Here is a 21450-nt window from a genome sequence, read left to right as displayed (position 1 = left end):
AAATAATTTTGTCTTTGCCCTCTCTATTGTCCTGCACAAATTGTAGGTAGTACCTGCTGATAAATTTGTCTAGGTGTTTGTAGCTAGTGTAAATACAAGCACCATGTTTTCATTATCTTGGAACTTTGTTTACATTTTCTGCTAGGCTATACAAAAAGAACGCAGAATGAACAGCTTTATGTTGCATCAAATAATTTGCAATCTGTAGTGGACTTTGGCATCATGAGAGTTATTAGCTTTTTCTGTTTAAAACCAATTTTGTGTTTAGGGGTAGCTCTCCATATATTTGGGGCTACAATTCCCATCTCCCCGACCATTGGCTATGCTGGTTGGGGCTGCTGGGAATTTGTAGTTCACAACATCTGGAGGCACCATGTTGGCTACTCTTGTTCTAGCTTTTTTGACAATAGAGAGGCTTCCGTCTGTGAAGGTAGAATAGAGTGGGCAAGGGTAATGTGGCTTCAGGATCTTGCACAGCTCTTCGTTGAACCCGACAACTTCTCTGTAGCTCTTCGCATTTTTTTCTTGTTCTCTCCTCTCCTGTCCCCAGTTCTTGCTAAAAAAAAACTTGAGTATTTCAGTTCTGAAGGCAGCATAAAATAAGCAAACTAAGGATCTCAACCCCTCTTTTTGAGGAATTTGTCTTTCCTTTGCAGGACATTTGGAATGTCTTAGTACAAAGTGTATATAGCCTTCCCCATATGCTGTAATTTCACCAATGGCTAAAAGATGGGAAAGGGAGGGATGGAGAATCTCAACCCTTTCCCCAGTTCGTCTCCCTTTACTTCTCTCATAAAGCCACCCATCACTTAAGACTGTTGCTTCTGCCATGTCAAATCTTAATCCTCCTCCCAAAGTTAATATAGGTAGAAGTAAGGAACACTTTCCACTTATCCCAAACTGGAAGGATTAAAAATGTTGTCCTGCTTGTACTTGCCTCCTAATTAGATGGGAGATGGGATATCATAAACTTCCTCTCCCCAACAAGCCTAGTCTTGCTTTCTGATGGAATTCTTAATGGCTGTGTATGTTTGGTATTGGGAGTGATAGGTAGGTTTTAGCTTCCCTACAATGTTGTCCCCAAACATAGTGCTTTATTTTTCTCAGCAGAAATTAATGGCATTTATCATTAAGTAAATTAATACATATTTCTGCTGTGAAAGTGTCTATGGAGGGAGTGCACGAGCCCAAGGCTTGTTCCTGGACTCATTCTGCATAGAAACTTAGGGTAAATGGTGACCACATTGCACAAATGTAAAAGTTTGGTTTAATGATGTGTGAATGAGCCCAAGTAATGCATTCGGCTCACATACTTATGCATAATCTGGAGACTATGAGTTTCATTTCACTTACAGGGAATCTTCACTGGTTATAACATTTGAATTGGGTAACCTGGCTTAAAAGAAATTCTGCTTAGTTTTACAAGTCAGCTTTGTAACACATGTTTTTACTTAAAGGTGGCTGATTATGGAATTTACCAGAGTTAGTTTTATATCAGGATTCTGGTTTAAACATAACAAGCCAGGACTCCCTGAAAGTGAATGTAAACACTGCTGAAGTCTTCCCTCAACTTCATAGGGGGGATGTGGGGCCCAGCATTTCACTCCAGCTCATGATTTAGTGTTAAGTACCAACATTGTTGTTACCTGAGTAACCACAGATAGCCAACATGGTGCCTTTCAGATATTGTTGGACTCCCATCAGTGCAAACATCATGGTCAGTGCTGAGGGATGGATGGGGGTTGTAGTTCAGCAACATCTAGAGGCCACCACATTCGCTAACCCTGAGTAGCCCCTTTGTACATGTAGGCAAGACTCAAGTATGCAAGACTGAATACAGAAGAATAGCTATGGTAAACAAACTGGTGAAGTATATTAGTGGCCACCTAGCTTGTTAGGCATGAAGTTTTGTAGGTAACAAGTACTGTCAAAGTAACTGGACCATATGATGTGCTAAAAGGTCAACTATTCCTTTATACAATTCCTCAGTACTAAAAAACGGCAATTCTTGAACTTCCTTTGGAGAAATTCTAGTTAATCCTTTTACAAATTAGTGAAGCCTGTGACAACTACAGTTAAGATGTTTTTTGACTGAATATTACTCTCAAATTAGAGTATTGCATGGGATGCTACATAAAAGTCAACATGTAGTTCAGAGTAACTATGCAGGAGTTTGTTTGACTTTTTGGTTTAGCATGCTTATAGTATGCAATATGAATGCACATAATGACATGTTTGTTTTTTTAATTCTCTCTATTGCAGGAAGGGTGGCAACAATAAATTGATAAAAATTTATCACCGGGATGGGAAATACGGTTTTTCTGATCCACTGACATTCAATTCTGTTGTGGAACTGATTAACCACTATCACCATGAGTCTCTTGCCCAGTATAACCCTAAACTAGATGTGAAACTTATGTATCCTGTATCCAGATACCAGCAGGTGAGATTTTCAAAGAACCCTGTATTACCATTTGTATTACCGTTAAATGTGTGTTTTTATTGAGTTTTGTAAAGACAGGGTTTTGTATGAGAACACGTAACATTCATCACTATATTAGGAAGTAGCTGGTCCCTAATTTGACATACTCTCATTTAAATTCCTGCTTGTCGTAGTCTCTCATTGGCTGTATAAGCTATACGTGCATAAAACTTTTGATCTTGCAAGAGAAATGAAGATGAACTGATTCTCTGCTTTTTAGTAAATCTGGAACTTTGCCTGCTATTTTTTTCTGTCATTATTGGTATCTCTTCCAAACTATAAAGTTTACAAAGGCAAAATAGTGTAAATATTTTTTTGTAGAAGAAACATTAGAGTATTGAAAGCCTACCATGCTCTCTAAAAGAATATTGCTGATTAAGCAAGTGCTTGCTCAAATAAAAGGTCCCAAAACTAATTTGTTAATTCTACAATCTCAAACATTTATACGTATTTCCTGAGTAACAGGAATAGTCAGTGTTCAGAAGTTAAGGATAACGTCTTGGTAGATGTATAGAGAGGCTTTGTTGTTCAGGCTAAGACTGTCTTGTGTTTCCATAAGGGTAGTTCTCCAGATAGGTCAGCACTTGAATGTCTTTCATAGAAGAGTATACTTATTTTCTTTTTTATGTATGCAGGATCAGTTGGTAAAAGAAGATAATATTGATGCTGTGGGCAAAAAGCTTCAGGAGTACCACACCCAGTATCAAGAGAAAAGTAAGGAATATGACAGACTATATGAAGAATACACCAGAACATCACAGGTGTGTTGTTGCATTGTGTTCTCATGGTTACTTGGGCCTGAACTAGAGTTTAACAGCAAATATACAATCTCCAATCCAAATTGGGGGGAACAGTGTTTGATCTGTGCTCTTTTGCTCACAGTACTGAGAAACCTGGTGTTGGAGCCAGCCTGGAGCAAAAGCAGCTAGGAGGAGAGGTTGCACAGATAAAGTAGCTGGGAGGAAAGCTAAAGACACATACACACTTCCCACCTACTTTTTATCCCCTGCATTGTATGTTAAGAGGGCCAGCATAGGAAAAGGAATCTGCTCCCACCTAACATATAGCTAGAGCAATGTCCTGCAGAAGGGAACTGTTACAGATTTCGAATGAATGGCATTCTTGAGTGTATAGTCTTGGATGCCAAGCTATCAGGAAGATCATGCTCTGCTGTGGAACATTTCAGCACAGCATCATGAATCTGCTAAGTGGTAGTCTAGCAGAGAAATGGCGGGGGGGGGGGGGACCTCCAAACAAAATTTTCCATGAAAGCAAAGCATTTAAGCATTTTGCGCTAACAGAAACAGAGTTCAAACTTGATGGAAAGTGTTTGCACTGAGAAACTGGGTAATATTCTGAGTAAAGAACTGTTTGTGTAAGCCATTATGCTGGTGTGCATTGCACAATAATTTGTGCAAGACTAGCTTGATTCTGTACGCTGACACTTTGAGGAGCCAGTCTGTCTCATAGTTACTGCTTCTAAAGCTGTGCTCACAAATTATTATTTCATCAAATGAACTGCACACTGTGCAGTGGCTAATATATATATTTTTAATTAAACTAAAATATTAAATCAAATAGTATTGCAAACAAATGAGCCTGCAAACAAACAGGAAAAAACTGAAATGCACCCTAGAAAGTCTTTGAGGCATGTATCCCATCACCATTGACAAGAGTTGGCATGGTGTGTTGTGTATGAATATTTGATTCACCTATTTGGAATATATTTTGAATGTACTGGGTCTCTGTGTTGGTTTTTTTAACGTCAGCACAAAGAGTTATATAAAATATGGACCTTGGTGTTTGTATGAAAATATTCTAAGATGATGTAAATACACTGTGTAAGGCTTATGCCACCACAGAATATTTCTTCCCGAGTCTCTGTTTGTGCAGTCATTACTGAAACACTAACCTCAAGGTCTTGTTGCATTTAATGGGTCTCAGGATCCAAGTCTGTGACTTGTACAAACTGCTTTGGCTAGCTAGGAATTATGTCTGAAGCCATGGTTATGCAGATTCAGAGCAACAAAACAGGACATGTGAATAGAGGTCACTAGCAAAATCACCACAAGTCTCCCCTTCATACCTATAAATATACTTGCATGTGTGTAACTTTGCACTTGAAATCCATCCATGAGTGCTCTCAGGTACCTGTATTAGATGGAGTAGATGGTTTGTATAAATAAGGCCCTGGCTTCAATCCTGACACTGTAGCTGATCATCAGGATTGGAGCTAGTTTCTCCCAATTCTGTATACTCAGAGTTGTAATCATGTTGTTGCACTCCCAGTTCCCATCAGCCCCTAGCCATCATAGCCAATCCACAGGAGTGATGGCAACTGGATAGCCACAGGGTCCCTGTCCCCAATTCTTTTTAACATCTGTATGAAGCCTTTCGGAGTGGGCATTAAGGAATTTGGAGCAAAGTGCCATTAATATGCTGATAAAACACACCACTGTTTTTATGTAACATCTGACGGAGTGGCTGTGCAGGCTGGACCAGTATCCATCTGCAGTGGTGGGTTGGAGAGCAGCAAATAAATTGAGTTTAAACTCTGACAAGGCATAGGTCTTGTGGGTGAGTGGTCCCCATGTCTTGGATATAGGTCAGTTACATGTTCTGAATGGGGTTGCACCGCCTCTGAAAGAGCAGGTATATTATCTGGAAGTGCTCCTGTATCCATCTTTGTCACTTAAGGTATAGGTGGCCTTGGAGGCTAGAAGTGTCTTCTACCAGCTTCAGTTAGTAAGACACCTATGACTTTTCCTGGACCAAGATAGCTTGGCCACTCTACTAACCTCAAGGCTGCATTCCTGCAACACACACTCTATGGGGCTTCCCTTGGGCTTACTGTGGATCTTATTATGATTTAATGTGGAAATTGTTAATTAGATTGTGTACTTTTTGATGAGTTTTAGATATTGTTAATGGCTATTTTTGTTATATTTGTAATTACACAATTTTTTTCAAGTTGTAAGCTACCTTAAGCATGGTTTTATCTATGGAAAGGTGGCGTAAGAAAAAAATGATGTGTGTATATGCTCTAGAGGTGCACTTAAGTTTGTATTAGAAACTGCACTTTTAGTGTTGCAGCTCTAGCTCTTTAGAATCTGTTATTAATATTGCACTTAATTTATTAATAGCTTTTTAAACCACCATCTCAGGGTGATTTACACATAACATAATTAAAAACAGTTAAAAACACAAAGTAAAAAAATACATTTAAAACAAGATTAAAGCCCTAACATGTAGAGACTCATGATAAAGACTTGTGAATACAACTGGGAAAGCTTGTTGGAACAAAAATGTCTTCAACTGTTTGCAGATTGTGGGCACCTGTCATATCTCAGTAGAAATGCTATTCCACAGAACAGGAGCAGTCACACTAAAAGCTCTTCTCTGAGTTACTGCGTAGTGGGCTTCTGAGATGCTGAAACTTGCAGGACCCTCCCCCAGACAACAGCAATCTGCTGGGTGTGTTTGGCATAAGTAACCTGCCAAAATTAGACAGGTGCCTTGTGTCATACCGTGTAGGCATGTATTGAAGACATTTTTGTTTAAGGCGTTCCCTGAGGTGTGTAACCAGTCATTTATGAAACAATTGCATATCTTTAGAGTTTGTTGAAATGATATTGTTCTTAGAACTTGGATTGTTTTGTTTTGTAAACTGCTTTAATAGCTTTATTTTGTGAAATGCTCAATAATGTTGTACGACAACAACATGGTCACTTTTTTCTCAAGGTGAAAGAAGGCAAAGCAGGTGTATCTGACTAACCAGAGGGTCTTGTAGATTAGATACTTTAAATTGGTAATTCACTCAGTGTTTGGATTATATACTTTTCAATACTGAATCAAATCATATAGACCTATAAATTATCTGCTTTGATTTATATAAAAATAATAATCAAATAGTTCTACAGCTTTGTGCTTCTGGTGAGTAATGGTGATTTTTGAAATTGGTTTTTCTGTGCAGGAAATTCAAATGAAGAGAACAGCAATAGAAGCTTTTAATGAAACAATTAAAATATTTGAAGAGCAGTGTCACACCCAAGAGCGATATAGCAAAGAATACATTGAACGATTCAGAAGAGAAGGAAATGAGAAGGAAATTGAACGGTAGGTCTGCCCAAATGCCACTTCTGTTGCCAGTCCTGGCCTCAGGTAGTAACTGTCTTTGTGTTCTCCATAATTATAATTTCTCCCATTGACCTCCACTGTACACTATATCACCATATTTAGTGATCTACTGTGCTATAGATCAGACACCTTTGTTGTAAGCAATTTCCGCACTGTATGAAATATACAAGGAAACTGACTGCATGTTACCAGGTGTTCTGTTGAATTTAGATAGCAACTTTTTTCCATGTTAAAAATTTAGTAAATCATGGATTGAGTTGAAATTACTCGAGAAGCATAATCCCAAGTAGGCTGAAGAACTCCAGATCAACTTCTTCTGAAAAAGGAATGACAGAATTTTAATAGAGCTGGAAAAGGTTTAGGAAAAGGCAGCTACCTAAATGGAAATCTGGTTGATCACTGTTGGAGACAGTTTGCTAGACTTAGGTGGCTATTCTTAAGAGTGTTTTTAACAGCATAGATCCTCAATTAAATAATTTGTTAGATAATGAAACAACATGAACAATAGTGTGGATGCTTTTTCTAATAACTGTGAAAAGTATTCATGTGAGGTATCTTATCCAGGCAAAATGACTTCTGAAGTTCAAATGGTAGTAGTTGGGCAGCTTGTAATAAACAATAGGGTAACTTACCTTCATTTTAAAAATTAATTTAAATTTTTATTCTCCTTAACGAGGCCTCTAATACAGTTTACAGTGCAATTTTCAGAAGTGTTTTCATAATAAAAACAACAAATGGAATTTTAAAAAACCTAGCAATATTATATTAAACCAGCAGAATCTACACAGGAAAGGCAAATTAAAAACCCTCATGCCCAAATAAAGCAGACTCTGCAGCACACCCTCCCTGTTTTATTCAGCAACCTCTATGCCAATATGTAAAAGGTCCTGTCTGCTGTGGCCACCTACTTTATCTCTGAAGAAGGAGACAGATGCAGCAGAGTATCAGTGGAAGATCATAAGATGCAGCTCGGATCATATCTGATGCATGTGGTCTCTTACTTTTGAGACTGAAGAGGTATAATACCTTATAAGAAAGAGGTAGTAGAGCAGTTCTCAAACTTTTCCATTTTTTCTTCAGTTAAGCTCAGATCAAGAATCATGTTCTGTTAGCATAATTTTAGTCATGAAAGTCTTCATCCAAATAATATTTAGATAATAGAGAGGAAGAAGTGGTATTGTCCAGGTGCTTTTGCTAGAATGTTCTGTTCTACAGCTTACAACTGCTATTCCAAGGTAGACTTTCTGCACCTGTGGTTTAGTGCTTAAGTTGTAAAGCAGGATCAGGAAGCTCTTGTGTAGATACACTTTTAGTCTGAAGGTGTGATGAATGAAGCCAGTGTCTTCCACAGTGCCCATACAGTCACTATGTACTATTTACAGATAGGTAGCCGTGTTGGTCTGCCATAGTCAAAACAAAAAAAATTCCTTCCAGTAGCACCTTAAAGACCAACTAAGTCAGTTCTTGGTATGAGCTTTCGTGTGCATGCACACTTCTTCAGATACACTGAAACAGAAGTTTCCAGACCCTTCTATATAGTGAGAAGGTGGGGAGGGGTATTACTGAGAAGGGTGGTGGGAATGGGTGGTTGGCAGATAGCTGTGATGAGCCTGTTGACGACTCTTAACGACTGCAATAGGTCTTACAGGGAGAAGCAAGGGGTGAAAAGGTGAAAAATGGCTTTGTCATGTATAATGAGATAAGAATCCAAGGTCTTTGTTCAGGCCAGGTTTCTCCATGGTTTTAAGTTTGGTGATAAGTTGTAATTCAGCAGCTTCTCTTTCCAGTCTATTTCTGAAATTCCTTTGTAGTAAAACAGCTACTTTGAGATCTTGTATAGAATGTCCTGGGAGATTGAAGTGTTCTCCTACTGGTTTCTCTGTCTTGTGATTCCTGATGTCCGATTTATGTCCATTTATTCTTTGGCGTAAGGTCTGGCCTGTTTGTCCAATATAGAGAGCTTTAAATAATCTTCCCAACAATACTATACTAGCTACTATGGATGTGGAATCTCTGTATACCAACATCCCACACAACGATGGTTTACAAGCTATAAGGAACACCATTTCAGATAAAACCACAGCGGACTTTGCCACCAAACTCTGCCAATTTGTCCTTACCCACAACAACTTCAAATTCGGTGATGACCTGTTCCTTCAGATCAGCGGCACAGCAATGGGCACCCGCATGGCCCCACAGTATGCCAACATCTTCATGGCAGATTTAGAACAACGTTTCCTAAACTCCTACCCACTCAAACCTCTCTTGTACCTGCGATACATTGACGATATTTTTATCATCTGGACACATGGTCAACAGACCCTGAACACCTTCCACCAGAAATTCAATGATTTTCACCCCACAATCAACCTAACTATGAATCAATCTATGCAAGAAATACATTTTTTGGACACTACTATAAAAATACAGGATGGGCACATAGACACCACCTTATACCGTAAACCAACTGACCGACAAACATATCTACATGCCTCTAGCTACCATCCCAAACATACCAAACAGTCCATTGTATATAGCCAGGCACTACGTTACAGCCGCATCTGTTCCAATTCTACAGACAGAGACTCTCACCTAAGAGATCTACAGCAAACCTTTTTAGAACTAAAATACCCAACAGATGAAGTTAGACAACAGATCAACAGAGCCAGACTGATACCCAGAGAGAACTTGCTGCAAGACAGACCCAAAAAAGAAAATAACAGAACACCTCTAGTCATCACATACAGTTCCCAAGTTAAAACAGTACAACGCATCATCAGAGATCTACAACCTCTCCTGGACAATGACAGTTCTCTTTCTCAAGCTCTGGGAGGAAGACCTTTCATTGCCTACAGACAGCCACCCAGTCTTAAACAACTCCTAACCCACAATAATACTACAACCAGAACTAACACGGACACTGGCACCAGAGCCTGCAATAAACCCAGATGCCAACTTTGCTGCCACATACACCCGGACAACACCATTACTGGCCCCAACAACATCACACATACCATCTCGGGACTATTTAATTGCTCATCGTCTAACATTGTGTATGCCATCAAATGCCAACAGTGTCCTTCAGCTCTCTATATTGGACAAACAGGCCAGACCTTACGCCAAAGAATAAACGGACATAAATCGGACATCAGGAATCACAAGACAGAGAAACCAGTAGGAGAACACTTCAATCTCCCAGGACATTCTATACAAGATCTCAAAGTAGCTGTTTTACTACAAAGGAATTTCAGAAATAGACTGGAAAGAGAAGCTGCTGAATTACAACTTATCACCAAACTTAAAACTATGGAGAAACCTGGCCTGAACAAAGACCTTGGATTCTTATCTCATTATACACGACAAAGCCATTTTTCACCTTTTCACCCCTCGCTTCTCCCTGTAAGACCTATTGCAGTCGTTAAGAGTCGTCAACAGGCTCATCACAGCTATCTGCCAACCACCCATTCCCACCACCCTTCTCAGTAATACCCCTCCCCACCTTCTCACTATATAGAAGGGTCTGGAAACTTCTGTTTCAGTGTATCTGAAGAAGTGTGCATGCACACGAAAGCTCATACCAAGAACTGACTTAGTTGGTCTTTAAGGTGCTACTGGAAGGAATTTTTTTTGTTTTGACGATGTACTATTTAGTTGTAGATGAGAGTGATTATTTTTGTGTGCAACTTTTACCCTTTAAAAACTAGTCACTTCTTTACAGCATTGCGATGAATTATGAAAAATTAAAATCACGTCTGGGTGAAATCCATGATAGTAAGCTGCAACTGGAACAGGATTTGAAGAAGCAAGCTCTAGACAACCGGGAAACTGACAAGAAAATGAACAGTATCAAACCTGATCTTATGCAGCTGCGCAAAATCAGAGATCAGTATCTTGTGTAAGTAATAGCCAGCCTGTGAGTCTCCAGTATTCTGGTTAGGGTCATTCACAGAATTAGCAATTGTGTTGGTGTCATTTTAGAAGTAAATAGAGTGGCCCTGAGCTAGATTAAGACCCTGGTGGGGGTGGGAGCTTTAACCCTCCACTTGTGTCCCAATCCAACTTGGGTCTACTGTACTTATTCACTTATTTGTTTTATTTATAACCTGCCTTTCATCCCAAAGGTTTTCTAGGACAGTACAAAAACTAGTCAATAAATATACTCAACAACCATAAAATCATTAAAATGCATAAGCATCATAAAACAGGCTAAAAATAAAAATCCTTCATGTTTGATATGAGAGGTATGTCTTAACTTGGCATTTGAGAACATATAACATGTTGGACAACAGCATCTCCAATGGGAGCGAGTTCCATATTCAGGGTGCCCAAACAAGAAGGTCCTGCTTCTTAAAACTGACTTCAGCTACTGTTGGAGCTACAAACACGCTTTAAAGCACAGATGGGGGATATGTTCTTTCAAATTACTTACAAAAAAACATTCACACAATTCCTATTGATTGTGTGAATGGTGTCTCATCTAATTTGGCCCAAATATATTAATGAAAGAAAGCTGAGCACTTAACATGAAAGGATGTTAACAGTTGGTTAGCCTTTTCAGCACTCATGTAATAAATGCTTGGCTTAATAATAACTAATCCATAGCATGTCTTGTATGGAACATTTCTGGTTCCAGCTGAATTTTCTTGTTAGCTTTGAGGTGAAATAGAGCCGATACTGAATCCACACTGGGTGTACCAAGTCAGCAGATAACTAACCAGCGCCCTCGTAGATAAGCTGCTTTTCTGAGCATTAACTGCTTACCCACTAAATGGAATTGGGATATCCAGTGAGCAAATCCCATATCTTGCTAGGAGGGGGAAGGAAGGGATGTGAGTGAAAATCTTACATAGAGGAGGTCAATTTTCCAAAAGGCTGAAAATGTTGTACAATGTGCAGCCATATGCAGTAAGTACTACTAACTGTATATGCCTTTTCTAATTCAGGTTGTGATATATTTCTTCAGTAAGGACAAATACTATAGGAAGACCAATTATGGCCTCAGAATGTTATAAATTGTTAAGTGTCCTTTTTGTAGATTATATTAACTATTAGACCGTATTACAGTATATTGTCTCTCATTGGCAGCTGGCTTAATCATAAAGGAGTGAGGCAGAAACGAATAAACGACTGGCTTGGAATAAAAAACGAAAATATTGAGTAAGTGTTTTTGTAAAACTACTCTGAATTTTGCAATATGGATGATTAAAGTGCATAGAAATAGTGCATGACAGGAGCGTGTAGCTCTGTGTTGGTGTACATGCATGTGGCTGTCATACGACCATGTACACTTTTTCTTAATCATGTGACAATATCTGGTCATGCATCTAGATTTTCAGATAACACCAAAGGATTTTTCTCTTAGTGGTGTACAGTTCCAGAAGAATCATTCAGAAAAAAAATAACTCTATCCATCCTACTAGTGATATATAACTAGTACAAATTAATTTTTTTTTTAATCTTAGTATCTTTTATCTTGCATGGATGAGATGTAAGCATCTGAGACAATGAAAGTGTTTTCTTATGCACCATAAAACTACTGCTGATTTCTCCAGGGCTTGGTCCCATATACACAGGAATTAACAGTGGTATAAAAATAATGTGAGTTAGGCCTCTGTTTGTGTTTGCATGAATTGCTTCATGCAAGAACAAGTAATCCTAATACAGAAATATTCCTGCATTAAGAAAATAAGATTTGTTGTCTCTTCCTAGTACATACTTTACAAATGAGGAGGATGAAAATCTGCCACATTATGATGAAACATCTTGGTTTGTGGGAGATATCAATCGCATCCAAGCAGAAGATTTGCTTTGTGGGAAACCTGATGGAGCATTTTTAATTCGAGAAAGTAGCAAGAAAGGCTGTTATGCTTGTTCTGTGGTGTAAGTAGTGATTCCCTGGATTTCTTTTAGGCCAAGTCCTCTGTGTGCACTTACAGGGGAGTCAGCCACATTAGACTAATAAATTTGGTGGGACTTGCATCAAAATAACCCTGTATAGAATTTGGCTGCATAACTTGGATAGCTTTTTGCCTTATATTTTCTTAATTTAAAATGGGTTTAACGCGAACTGTGGAGAATGCAACATAAAGATAACTGAACGCTTACTTGGTTAGCTTTCTACCGTATTTACTTGAATCTAATGCGCCATTGAATCTAATGCGCACCTCAATTTTCGCAGTGTAATTTGCCCCCAAAAGGTGAGCATTAGATTCGAGTAAACATGGTAAATTAAATGGCACAGCATAACCAGTACTAAGAGAACCAGACCTCAGTGCCATAATCTATATACTGTTTGTGACTCTTTTGTATTTGCATTCTTTGCCTAGTCCTCTTGACAAAAGTATTCTAAAGTGTTTTAAGCTTTCAGTGTCATCATTATATACACTCAAGAAAAGTACTGAGTGCCTTGATTTGCCCATGTGAACAGCTACTTAGAGCCTACTCTTCTGGTTTGCTATTGCTTCCAAATCATGCAGCCAGATCTTGCTCAGATATGCACTATTTTAGTGGAAAAAAATAGGGATATCTTCATGGATACAATAGTGCAAAGGACTGGTGTCTCAACATCTGCAATTACAATTGCTTTGGTAGCAGGAGTGGGAGAAATTTAATTCAGTCTCTATTCATCATTAGTCGTCTAGATGGGTCAGTGGTCTCTTAAAAGATGAAGAAATTTCTTAGCATTTAGGTTATAACGTGGCATATCAACCTAACCAGTCCTCCCCAACCTGGTGCCCTCTGGTTGTTAGGATTAGTATAGGAATTTAGGAAGCTGTCTTATACTACATCTACCTCAGTATTGTCTGCTGGCAGTAGCTTTCCAAGATTTCAGACAGGGTTCTCTCCCAGCCCTACCTGAAAGTGCCAGGGATCAAACTTGGGACCTTCCACATACAAAGCATACAAAAACAAGAGCAGCCTGCTGGATTGGCCAATGGCCCATCTAGTTCACCACCCTATTCTTACAGATACCAAAGCAGGACAAAGTAGTAACAGAACTCTCCCTGGCATTCATGGGGATACTGTGTCTCCAATCTTGGTGGTAGAACACAGCCATTGTGGTTAGTGTCTAATTCTCTTTTAAAGCCCTCTGGCTATCACTACTGTTTGTGGAGCAAATTCCATAGTTTAACTATGCACTATGGTCAGGGATGATGGGAGTTACATCTAGAGGGCACCATGTTGTGGAAATAACATGTTGGGAATTGTCCACAATCATATCTTTTGTCAATAATGTTAGTGCAGTCAGTAAGTTAAATTGTTTAGTATCTTCCTGCTCTTGTGACATAAGCAAAACAAGTTTCTACAAGAGCTAGAGGATGTACATTTCCCTAGATTATGGGTAATTTGTAGTTCTTGAAATGCTTCACAGGTTGGGCATTTATTCTGCTTACATGTGTGATAGAATTATATGTGCTTTAGTACTGAGTGAATGTTTGCCCTATGTATTCTGGTGAAATGTAGTATATATTAGTCCTTCATTACCAGCATACCTCCCTTGTAGTTAGTATATATAAGGAACAGTACTGGAACCTTAAATGCCACTTACCTGAACTGCTTTAATTTTTTTAAAATGGATTTACTGAAAGTTAAGTCCAAAAGCAGGTTCTCTGGCAAAAAAATTCTTTATTTTAAATATGTTATATATCGTATAAAGCTAAGCTCTAGAGGGTTTGGAAGATGATATTTAGGTAGAATAGGAATCTCTGTCACAATCTGAAAGGCTTTTTAAAAAAAGCCTTCACTGCACCGTGACAAGCATTCATGAGACAGCAAGCCATTCTAAACATGAAAATCATTACAGGAATACTGTTGTATCCAAGGTTCCTTGATGTTTATCATGACTTTTCAGTATCTCACTTGTTGTAATCCTTCTAAAATACTATCATGTTAATTTTTAATTTTCTATTTTTTTAACAGAGCGGATGGTGAAGTTAAACACTGTGTGATTTACAGCACTCCAAGAGGTTATGGGTTTGCAGAGCCATATAACCTTTATACTACCCTAAAAGAATTAGTCCTTCATTACCAGCATACCTCCCTTGTCCAACACAATGACTCCCTCAATGTCCGGCTCGCTTATCCTGTCAACGCACAGATGCCCTCCCTCTGTAGATAAATTCTAGGAGGGTGGAGTATAGATGAAGTGTTGGTTCTCGGATTTCTTTTCTACAGTTTTTACTAAAACCCAGAGGGCATTCTTTCTCCTTAAGACTGCTTGTTTTGCACAAGAAATGATTTGATGAATGTGAATTGGAGACCTAGCAGCAACAAAATAATAATAGCTTTGGGGTTGGTGCCCTGGTGCTACCTGAAGATCAGCTGTGTTTTTATATAAGGAGACTCTCTCATTTTCCCTAAAAGGAACAAGTTATCTCTTTAAAGATGCATACAGAAAGAACTAAAAGCAAAACTTTTGCCAGGCACCATCAGCGGAACTTCTACTTGGATTTTGTTTTTCTGAGGTATTAGTAATGTCTTTCAGTCTTAAGCTCCAGGAAAATGTAGGGAAATTCTCTACTCCAGAAACTTCCCTGTTAATTTTAGCAGCTTGGCTGCAAGTCAGACAAACTTACACATGAGGGCTCATCTTGATGTAGCATGGTATTTGGTGAGAGGAGACCAAAGGAATTATGGGGAGAGTTTCAGGTTCTTATTTAAAAGAATATCCTCAAGGAAATATTGCTTTATATTTTACCAACATAGCAAAACTTTGGTTTCAATAGTACTTACCGGTCTTCAAATAAAAGAAACCAAATTGAACCCACCAAAACTACTTTCATTGCTGGATTTGGGGGGGTGGGTAGATTGCATTTGCAATCACACTTGCCAAAACTTGAAGAGAGAAATATAAAAGCTAAAAAGTCTTCTGTTGTTTTGAAAACTAACCTGACCTGATGTAACTGCACCACTTCCCCCTTTATTATTTTCAAAATGTGGTTCCTTTCTTCCAAGGATGTCAGATTTTGTTTTTAAAAGATGCTAAGCTTTGGAATGTTAAGCAGAATGAAGCTGGCACCTGGCATGTTTATAAGATGCTAAACAATGAATTTTCTGTTTTAAAAACATTTGTTGTTGTTGTTGTTGTTTTAAAAAAAAAACTTTAGAAGTGCAATGGATTGCTTCTCAATGGCTTGCTAAACCAAAAAACAAAAAAACCCTATGGGTGCAGTCTATATACTGTTGAAACTGGCTACAAAACTGTGTTTATAATGCATTTGGATTGCACCCTAAATCACGAAATCCATTGTACAGGTTGTATAACCTTAGAATTCATTGCTGGCTTACCATAAGACAAATATTTGGGTAGCTGAATTCAATGGGGCTAGTAAAGATATAAAGTGGTAGAATCTATCAGTATGTAACAGCTTTGCTTGGTCATCTGCTATCAGATTCATCTGGATTATATGTAACATCAAATAATGAAATTATAGCAAATAGTGAGAACTGGATCCACTAGACTGTGAGAATTTGTGCTCTGACAATGCTGTATTTACCTTTTTTTTGTCACTACATGTATGCCCTTGTTGATTTGTTGTAACTTCTAAAGATTATATTTGAGCTAGAACACTTGCTTACACAACAAGGACAAATCGGTAGATTCAGCATGAAGCCTTTCCTTTTTCTGTGTAGTATTTGAAGTGCATGCCAGGGAGTTGGGACATTTGGATATTTTCTGGCTCCAACCTACCTTCAGTGCCACCTTGAACCCCCAGACTGTTAGATTCTAATGTTTACACAAAGCAGAATGCACTATAAGGGAGCTTAGAAGTATTATGCAGAATATGAATTTGCTGAACAGGAAAATGATAAAATTTGAGCACTAATCAGCAACTGGAGGGGCTAAACTAGATTGCTTGACATGTCCCAAAAGCACTTCTGTTTTGCACTAATCTACTGCCACTTAAGCTAAGTGCTGGCTAACCAGCTGGAACATGATCTTCTAAAAATGGAACCATGGTTGTAAAAAAAACCCCAACCCATCCTGTAGTCTTTAAATTTGTGAGACGATAGTTAATAACTTAATGTGCCACCATTTCTTCAGTCCCTCTCTTCCCAGGCCTGTCCACCCCCACATCCTCTTTAGCCAGCAGCAATATGCTACTTTTATTAAGTGAGGCACTGGATTCTGCCACTTTTCAGAGTCATCAGGTTGAGATTTTATACCTCCTCTGGAAGCCTAACCAGCTTGCACATTCTAATTTGGTACCTGCACATTGCTTAATACTACTTTTTCATTAAATCTAGCCTAGACCACAGAGGCTTGTTCTGACTTACTCAGAATCAGTGGAATGTTTTCCCATAACTACCAATTATAAATCTTCACATTTTAATGTTATAACCAAACAATGAGCTAATTGGCAATTTAGGCCATACCACACAACCTCCACTGTTTTGCATTAACTTCATTTGGGTTTGCCCCTATGAAGTCGCTGAGTCCAGTGCTAGTCCCTCTCAGAAAGACCCACTGAAATTAAATGAACCCAAGTTTGTCATGTCCATTGACTTCAGTGGGTCTACTCCTAAGTAGGACTAACATGGCCCTGGGGATACAATCCTTTGGCTTCTGTTACTGTATTCAGAGTATCAGTCAATATGCTTCCTTTAGGTTCATTTTTTTTAAATTTACAATTAACTTTAGGTGTACTTCATCTCACAAGGTGCCTTGATTTACTTCCCTTTAAATTGGCACATTCTGACACATTTAGATTAGAATTTTGAGGAAAGTAAACATATACACATGGCTTCCTTTTGGCTTATAAATAACAGCCAGCTGGTGTTCACATGCTTGCAATTCCTCTCACATTGAACATTTTTGGATGGACTTTGCAAGTGAAAAATCATTTTGCAGTTTACAAATGAAAGTTTGTAGAAGAAATGTTCTTCTACCACCATTCAGCTTCCATCAACATTTCTTGATTTAATGTTCTCATGCCTAATTTTTCACACCAGTTACCTGACCTCAAGTGGCAGCATTCCAAATTCTCATAGTTCACCTTTGTTAAGATCAGCCCCCTAGCATAACTTGCTGTCTTTCTACAAATGCACTAGAGAATGGCAAAATGGAAGATGAGAAGAGCTCAATGTGTGGGGTTTTTTAAGCCAATGAGCTAGGCTTGTTTTAGTAGAACTTTTTTTTAGAACATTTATTTTATCTGCTAGATGTTATACTGATTTCAATGACCCAACTATGTAAGTGTTTTTTGTTAAGCAATAAACTGGTTGGGGAGAAAGGCTCTTAATATGCAGCTTATCTGAAGTGCTTTAGTGGGGAGGATTCAATTTTCCTTTCTCACAAGTAGAAAACTGCATATTTTTCTGTAGCTGTTGCAGTAGCTGCAGTGCACAATAGATTAGCCAAGATTGAAAAGTAATTGAACTGCTAGTACTTCGGAGGCTAATTTCTTTGCCAGTCACATATCATAAGAACAAATACAGCACTGTTAAGGAGAAATTTTGGGAAGAATTCATAAGGAGGTTACAACATAGTTTTTCCTCTGTACCTATGTTGTACAAAGCAGTATCTTGAATATCCTACTTATGAATGTAGGAACAAATCCAGCCTCACTGGGTTACTTTTCTAGTCTGTGAGCTAGATTGATTTTATGTGCACATTGGAGCTGCTTGATTACCTTTCACTAAACAACAGTTCTTTGCTCAACAAGTCACTTTTAAAACTTGGGAGAGTTCAGAAATTATACCTGATGCAGCATGTGGTGGTGTTAGCCGGATACAAACTTTGAAAAGCTCCTATAGTTAAAATGTAGAGCTGGTGATGCAATTCTTAGGATCATGGCCTAAAATGAAAAGGAGCAGGGGATCAGCCAACACAAGCAACATAAAACAATCATACAACCCAAATTTAAGTTTATATCTACCTCCAGCCACTGAATTCACTTATAAATTAGTATGCATAATCTCTTTAATTCCAGTACCCCCCCCCAACCATAACTGTAGGTGTTTGGTTTTCCCATACATAAGCACAGTTCTCATATATTCTTTTTCCCCCCATCCTGCACAAGCTCAGGAATAGGGATAGCAGCAATTCTTCAGTCTTTCTTAAGATCAGGCACACAATAGACTGTAGAAGCCAACCTGGACACATGTAGGACACATATTAAGGGCTTGAGGTGGTTTGGTTCTGTAAATATGTTGTCACTTGGAAAGCCATGACAACATGTACAATGACTTAATGGGTTCTCTTCACATAGCAATTTTCCTGTTTGGCTATCATATTTCCAAGTCTACAAAAGCCCCCTCTTTGGTACTTGAACAATATTTGTTTGAATGTGTAGTTTTTTGGTTTTGGTTTAATTCACACTAACAAGGAATAAAAATCTGAAGTGGTAACATGTATTGTGTGTATGCAAATGTAAGACAATATTTGTGAGATGACAGAGTATAAATGCAGATCTGGGCATAATGTATGCTCAAGGTTTTTCTTCTACCCATTTTTATCTTTTTAATGTGACTTCATAAATATATACTTCATGACTTGAAAAGTTTCAATATGCTCATGAAGTAAACATTTACATCCAGTTTGTTTCACCCTTTAAAATACTTGCACTTAAAAGCAGCCAGACTTGGAGTTTTAACTTATTGAAACCTCCATTTTCTGATATGCAGCAATTGTACTTTTAGACAGGAACTCTGCCCCCCCCCCCTATAATAAGAATTACTTTATTTCCTGAAAATGACAATTTTCCAGAATTGAGGTGTTTTAAGGCATTTTGAGATAGGAAGCACATCTTAAAAGAAATGGAATAAGGATGTGTCCAAGGGTTGGCATCAGCAGTGGACATGGTCAGGTACTTCTTGGGACCCATACCCAGGCAGCTGACCCATAACCAGTCTCCAACTGCTGCACTTCTCTTTCTCAGCGACACCTCACCACTCAACTCTTCCCTGCCTGCTTAGGAGACTCAGGGATGTGAGGATGTGCACTGCACCACAGTCTCATGACTCCCCTTAAGTCAGGAGAGCTATACCCTGTCACCACAGCACCCTTGCTTCATCCAAGTTGACAGGGAAAGTCACACAGGCAATGGAGGCAATACCTGTCATTGACTCCACACACTTGCACTAACCAAGGCAGTGCTTTCCATCCTAACCTGCCCTAGTAGTTCTTTCTCCTAGCTAGCTGTAGATGTATTGACCAACCCTGGCCTCTCCTTCCTGTCCATGAGACACTGCACCCCACATTCGTTTCCCTGAAGCCCACAACCTGCTTTTACACCTCACCCCACCCCCCAGTAAAGAGGTGTGGGAAGAGGCACTTTGCTTCTGCTGCTTGCCATCAATCAAACGCTCGTGCATAGAAGGGTTAAATGGAGCCCACTCTGACTCTAAGGATTACAGGGTGACTTTAACATAAGATGGCAGTTGCCTAAAAGCTAAATGCTGTTTTTAAGCCAAATTGTACAAACAGTTGCAATGTTTCTACACGCCAAGATAGCTCTGGGGGTGGTGGTTGAAGCTTTTCCCCCTGTGCCATCTTCATGAGCTAAATCACCATTCTGAAGCTATTTGGTGTGTTATGGGAAACACATACAACTGGGTGCTGCCTGTGTTTTCTCCCCCGCCCCTTGGGGGATCATCTTGAGGGATGATTTATTTTCAGCAGGGAGAAGAGTTAAAAACCCACTGTCCCTCAAGCACTATTCTTCTGGTATGATTGGGCTATAAATAATACACAGGATCTCTCAACATCCTATCTACTCTCAGCTCTAAGCTAAGAGCTTTGCTTGGCTGGAGTATGTTTTGACTGAACACTGAATAACAAATTGTGGAAGTTTAGCAAATCAGTCTAACTTTTCTAGGTTTCAAGCACTGGCATTTTTGGCTGGCTCCATAAGTTTAATGCAGACCTTTATACTATACACTATTCTTCAGCAACATCCCTTACTCCTGTCTTATCACTCATGGAGGTTGAGTATTGCATATAGCAATGGCTCATAGTTAAAAGTTTATTCTGTTTCACACTGCTTAGTATCTTACCTATAACCATTGAGAGCCTTGCACTTTTCTCCAATGAGCCTCGGGACACTTTTTTATTTTCAGACAGACATTTGCAGTGTGTAAAGAAAAGCTATTTAAAGACATTTTTAAGGGTCAACATGCTTTCTCCTCCCCCATCATAGGCCTAGTATGTTCAGTGGTGTTGCACCCCTGTATGCGAGCCAGCTGTGTGTTGTCTTTCTTGGAGTGTAGAGTGTTCGGTATTTGCAGTGACTGACTACAAAGAAATTTAACTCAACCTGTTAATTTTTGCCGGTTTACAGCACCATGGGATTGTACTGGTCTGCAACGTATGTGTGTGTGTGCGTGTGTGTGTACTGTATGTATATAGATATATGGAAAATAAATTCACATACATATATCTAATATGCATTGGCCATAACTAGCCCTGGCCCTCTGAAACTCCAAATTCACAATTTTCACTTGCTTTACCCACCTCACAATCTGAAAGTTTGGATCATTTTGTTCTCTCCTCTCCCCCCCCCCAAAAAAGTGGGGTTCCTCACTAATACTCTCAATGTGCTTTTAAATTTCCGATTTTTTAAAAGTGTTTTCCTTATTTGCTTCAAGATAAAGCATTGTAGTTTATTCAAAGCAAAGTGGTTGCATTTTATATAAACCCCATTTCCTTTTGAGAGACGGTAACAGTTGCAGTTCTTAAATATGGGAAAACCCCATCTAGAACTAATGTGCAAAGGAGAATAATAGCATTAATCACTGTGTATGGACTCATTTTACAAATACATGTAACAATGAGTAGGTAGCTTCATTTTGAGTAGGTATGCCAGGACTGTGCACTCCTTCTGTACATC

General features: G+C 38.8%; 1 protein-coding gene and 1 long non-coding RNA gene across 8 annotated transcripts in view; one reads left to right on the top strand and one right to left on the bottom strand.

Moving 5' to 3' along the window:
• Positions 1 to 21118, top strand: part of LOC310846209 (phosphatidylinositol 3-kinase regulatory subunit gamma) — a 251809-nt gene extending 230691 nt beyond the window's left edge. For 5 of the 7 annotated variants that reach the window (XM_083742394.1, XM_083742392.1, XM_083742393.1 and 2 more), the window contains 7 exons: positions 2263 to 2443; positions 3118 to 3243; positions 6456 to 6598; positions 10338 to 10514; positions 11705 to 11776; positions 12329 to 12499; positions 14540 to 21118. In XM_083742394.1, coding sequence (XP_083598520.1) covers positions 2263 to 2443; positions 3118 to 3243; positions 6456 to 6598; positions 10338 to 10514; positions 11705 to 11776; positions 12329 to 12499; positions 14540 to 14738 — 1069 coding nt within the window. In that variant the 3' untranslated portion in view covers positions 14739 to 21118. The remainder of the gene's footprint in view (positions 1 to 2262; positions 2444 to 3117; positions 3244 to 6455; positions 6599 to 10337; positions 10515 to 11704; positions 11777 to 12328; positions 12500 to 14539) is intronic. The other 2 variants (XM_083742395.1, XM_083742397.1) reach the window with 1 other exon arrangement.
• On the bottom strand, positions 5 to 18419 carry LOC310846286. The gene is made up of 3 exons (XR_014565212.1): positions 18322 to 18419; positions 4569 to 4633; positions 5 to 556 (listed from the first exon to the last, which is right to left on the bottom strand). It is a non-coding gene; the product is annotated as an uncharacterized lncRNA (long non-coding RNA).
• Positions 21119 to 21450: the final 332 nt, after the last annotated feature.

Source organism: Podarcis gaigeae, assembly GCF_964106915.1.
Source record: "Podarcis gaigeae genome assembly, chromosome: 6".
NCBI lineage: Eukaryota > Metazoa > Chordata > Lepidosauria > Squamata > Lacertidae > Podarcis > Podarcis gaigeae.
The sequence above is the reverse complement of the archived record's forward strand: the minus strand, read 5'-3'. Positions and strand labels throughout refer to the sequence as shown.